A 1,608-nucleotide genomic window follows, 5' to 3' on the forward strand; every position below is an offset into this window, starting at 1 on the left:
CAGAAAATTAAAAAAACTATAATATTTTTTTATTTTAAAACAAACTGATCTTTTTTTCATTTTTTAGTTAAAAGGTATTAAAGTTAAAATGGTAAAAATATTTTAAAAGGTAAAATAACATAGATAAAATATCATTCTAGCCAAATTCTGGCCAAATTTTTTTTCCCATTTTTAATAACTTGCAATATATTTTCAATTTTTTGACTTTATACTTCCATACACTAACTGTATACTTTATTTTATACAATCAAATTAAGTTGACTTACAATAACGTGTAACCCTTTATATCAATCTTGTTTCCATACTCTATTTTATACTTACCTAATGAATATATAGCATGTCTTATCTTACACTCTTATTGACGTTAAACAATAGTTAAAACATATGCTAATCTAAATTTTTTATGTAATTGTGAAAAAATAGAATGATCTAATGTAAATATCGGATGTCAGATAAACTTTTCCTTTATTTTTTCTCTCTACAATGACACAAATCCATTACCAAATGCAATCACATACGAAATTGCACAATCAACTTCTTAATATCCTTTCATAATCATACAATTTTGTGAAATTAAGTTACATATTAATCGTACAATCCCTAAAGGGATATTTAAAAAAAGAAAAAAAAACCCTAGGTTCTCGCATCTAATCTTGGTCATTCAACTTGTACATACTTGAGACTTAGAGTGTATGGAGACAAAAACGGATCGAAGTTAATTCAGTGGGTTCAACTGGATCCATTAATTTGAATCAAAACAATGTATACATATAACTTGATTTGTATACATATAATAAGATGAACGTATTTTGAACTCACTAACTTTAGAAATTAGATTTGACTTTGCACGGAGATGCAGGAACAGAATATGACCAACACCTAGGCGGTGAAGAAAATGACGATGATGACAATGATGACGATGATGAAGAACTAGTTGGAGACGGTTGTAGTTGACTTTTTCTCAAGATAGTTAATTTGGGAAAGAAAAAAAGTCTTTGTAAAAATTTACCCTTTGTTTGCTTTTTTATGGCATTTTTCATCTTTTTCTCAAGAAATGATGGTGGAGGAGTAAGAGGAGGAAGTGGACTTTCAATAATCTTGACTTTTGGTGTTCCTGGTTGAGATTCCCACTTAAATGGAACAGCCAATGGTGCATTTCCATAATACACTTCAACATTGGACAACTTGTTGTTCATTGAAGAGGGCGACTTTCGAGACAGAAATTGATCATCATTTTGTAGATTCGAGACAGAACTTTGATCTTGATACTCCTTTTCGTGATATAACTTTTCATCTGATTTCTTTTTGATTGGCTTGATATGGGGAAGATCTATTGTAATTTTGAGATTTTGCATTTTTTTGCTAGTATCAAACTTTTATAAGATCATATGCGTATAACTAAAGAAGTATTAGGAGTTTCTTGGAGAAAAACAAAAGTTGTATTTGGGCAAATATGATGAGTATGTATATGTATAATATATAGTTAGATTATCACAAGATATAGAAAATCTAAAATATTCAAATACCACTCATCACGACCTAACCACTCCTTTTTTTCCATCGCTCTTTTTTTTTTGAAGTTTCGATTTTTTATTATTATATTGACGA

General features: G+C 28.9%; 1 protein-coding gene across 1 annotated transcript; it reads right to left on the minus strand.

Annotated features, from left to right (window-relative positions):
• Window positions 1-747: 747 nt before the first annotated feature.
• On the minus strand, window positions 748-1,389 carry LOC125874162 (uncharacterized). Its single transcript, XM_049555001.1, has one exon. It carries the CDS (start codon window positions 1,353-1,355, stop codon window positions 825-827), a length of 531 nt encoding a protein of 176 aa, XP_049410958.1. The 5' UTR covers window positions 1,356-1,389; the 3' UTR covers window positions 748-824.
• Window positions 1,390-1,608: the final 219 nt, after the last annotated feature.

This window comes from Solanum stenotomum, chromosome 8 (genome assembly GCF_019186545.1).
Source record: "Solanum stenotomum isolate F172 chromosome 8, ASM1918654v1, whole genome shotgun sequence".
NCBI classification, from domain to species: domain Eukaryota; kingdom Viridiplantae; phylum Streptophyta; class Magnoliopsida; order Solanales; family Solanaceae; genus Solanum; species Solanum stenotomum.

Excerpts from the sequence above, each read along its gene's own strand:
- LOC125874162 (XM_049555001.1), bottom strand. The coding sequence starts at position 1,355 with ATGCAAAATCTCAAAATTACAATAGATCTTCCCCATATCAAGCCAATC.